The 977-nt window shown below is 66.6% G+C and overlaps 1 protein-coding gene across 1 annotated transcript; it reads right to left on the bottom strand.

Annotated features, from left to right (window-relative positions):
• Positions 1–49: 49 nt before the first annotated feature.
• On the bottom strand, positions 50–594 carry EMIHUDRAFT_257791 (hypothetical protein; the record flags this gene model as incomplete). Its single annotated transcript, XM_005762534.1, has 2 exons — positions 50–86; positions 197–594. 2 exons carry the CDS (start codon positions 592–594, stop codon positions 50–52), a joined length of 435 nt encoding a protein of 144 aa, XP_005762591.1.
• Positions 595–977: the final 383 nt, after the last annotated feature.

Genomic DNA, 977 nt, shown 5'->3' with positions numbered 1-977 from the left:
GATACGCGCGTACTCGCTCGTGCCAAAGGCGCCGTCGAAGGGGGCCTGCTCACAGCTTTGCGGTTGCGATGAGCTCGGCGTTTGGCCTCGGTGTGCGAGCGGCGCCTCAAAGCTGCGCTTCGTCACCTTTGTCTCTACGAGGCTCGATGTGCTCACGCGAGCCAGCGTGAGAACATTCGGGTTCGACGGCTCCCACCGCGCCTCGAGGTCGGCAAGCGCGGTCCCAGAGATGGCCGCGGTGCGCCGCTCCGCGTTGAAGGAGCGGTCGGCGATCACCGCCCTCTCCGAGTCCTGCACGAACCGCTGTTCAAACGTCACTGGCGGCGCGACAAGGCTGTCGCGAGCCTGCCTCAGCGCCTCCCGCGGCGCCGCGGTCTCCCCGAGCGGCGTCTGCACGTCCACGACCTGCCGCGTGACCCTCCAGCGCCCTCTGAACGGCGGCGGGAAGGCGATGTCCGGCGGGCCGTAGCCTGGCAGCAGCGACGCCGCCTTGCGGACCTCCTCCAAGCCCGTCGCACGCGATCGCTGCGGCGGAAGCGCGGCCAGGAGCGAGGCGAGGGATGCGAACGAGCGTCGGCTTAGTCTGTGGTGCATCGCTCGTTGCCCCTCTTGCTACCGCCCCACCACTTCACGCCGTCCCAAATTGTATGCATCGTAGCACAAGCGAAATCCTCCTGGCCGTAGGTGCGTCGAGCTCTGGCGTGTCTGGCGCGCTGTGCCAGCCGACATAGCTCCACGTCGCGACGAGGAGCTGACCGTCTATTCTCGTAGCGCTCCTAACGTACGGTGCCTTCTGCGCGTGCTGGTATTCCCTTCTCCCTCCCGACACTTGCCTTTCCCTCTCGCGGCGCACAGAGCTTGCGCAGCTCGCCCTGTGAGCGTGTGTGAGGCTCGGCTCGCGGGCGTTGCTGCATGGCAGACTCTCTCGCTCGCACCTCCGCATCTGAGCCACCCTTATATGTCTTGCGCGGTCAAAA

The sequence above is a fragment of the Emiliania huxleyi genome (assembly GCF_000372725.1).
Source record: "Emiliania huxleyi CCMP1516 unplaced genomic scaffold EMIHUscaffold_6709, whole genome shotgun sequence".
NCBI classification, from domain to species: domain Eukaryota; phylum Haptophyta; order Isochrysidales; family Noelaerhabdaceae; genus Emiliania; species Emiliania huxleyi.
The sequence above is the reverse complement of the archived record's forward strand: the minus strand, read 5'-3'. Positions and strand labels throughout refer to the sequence as shown.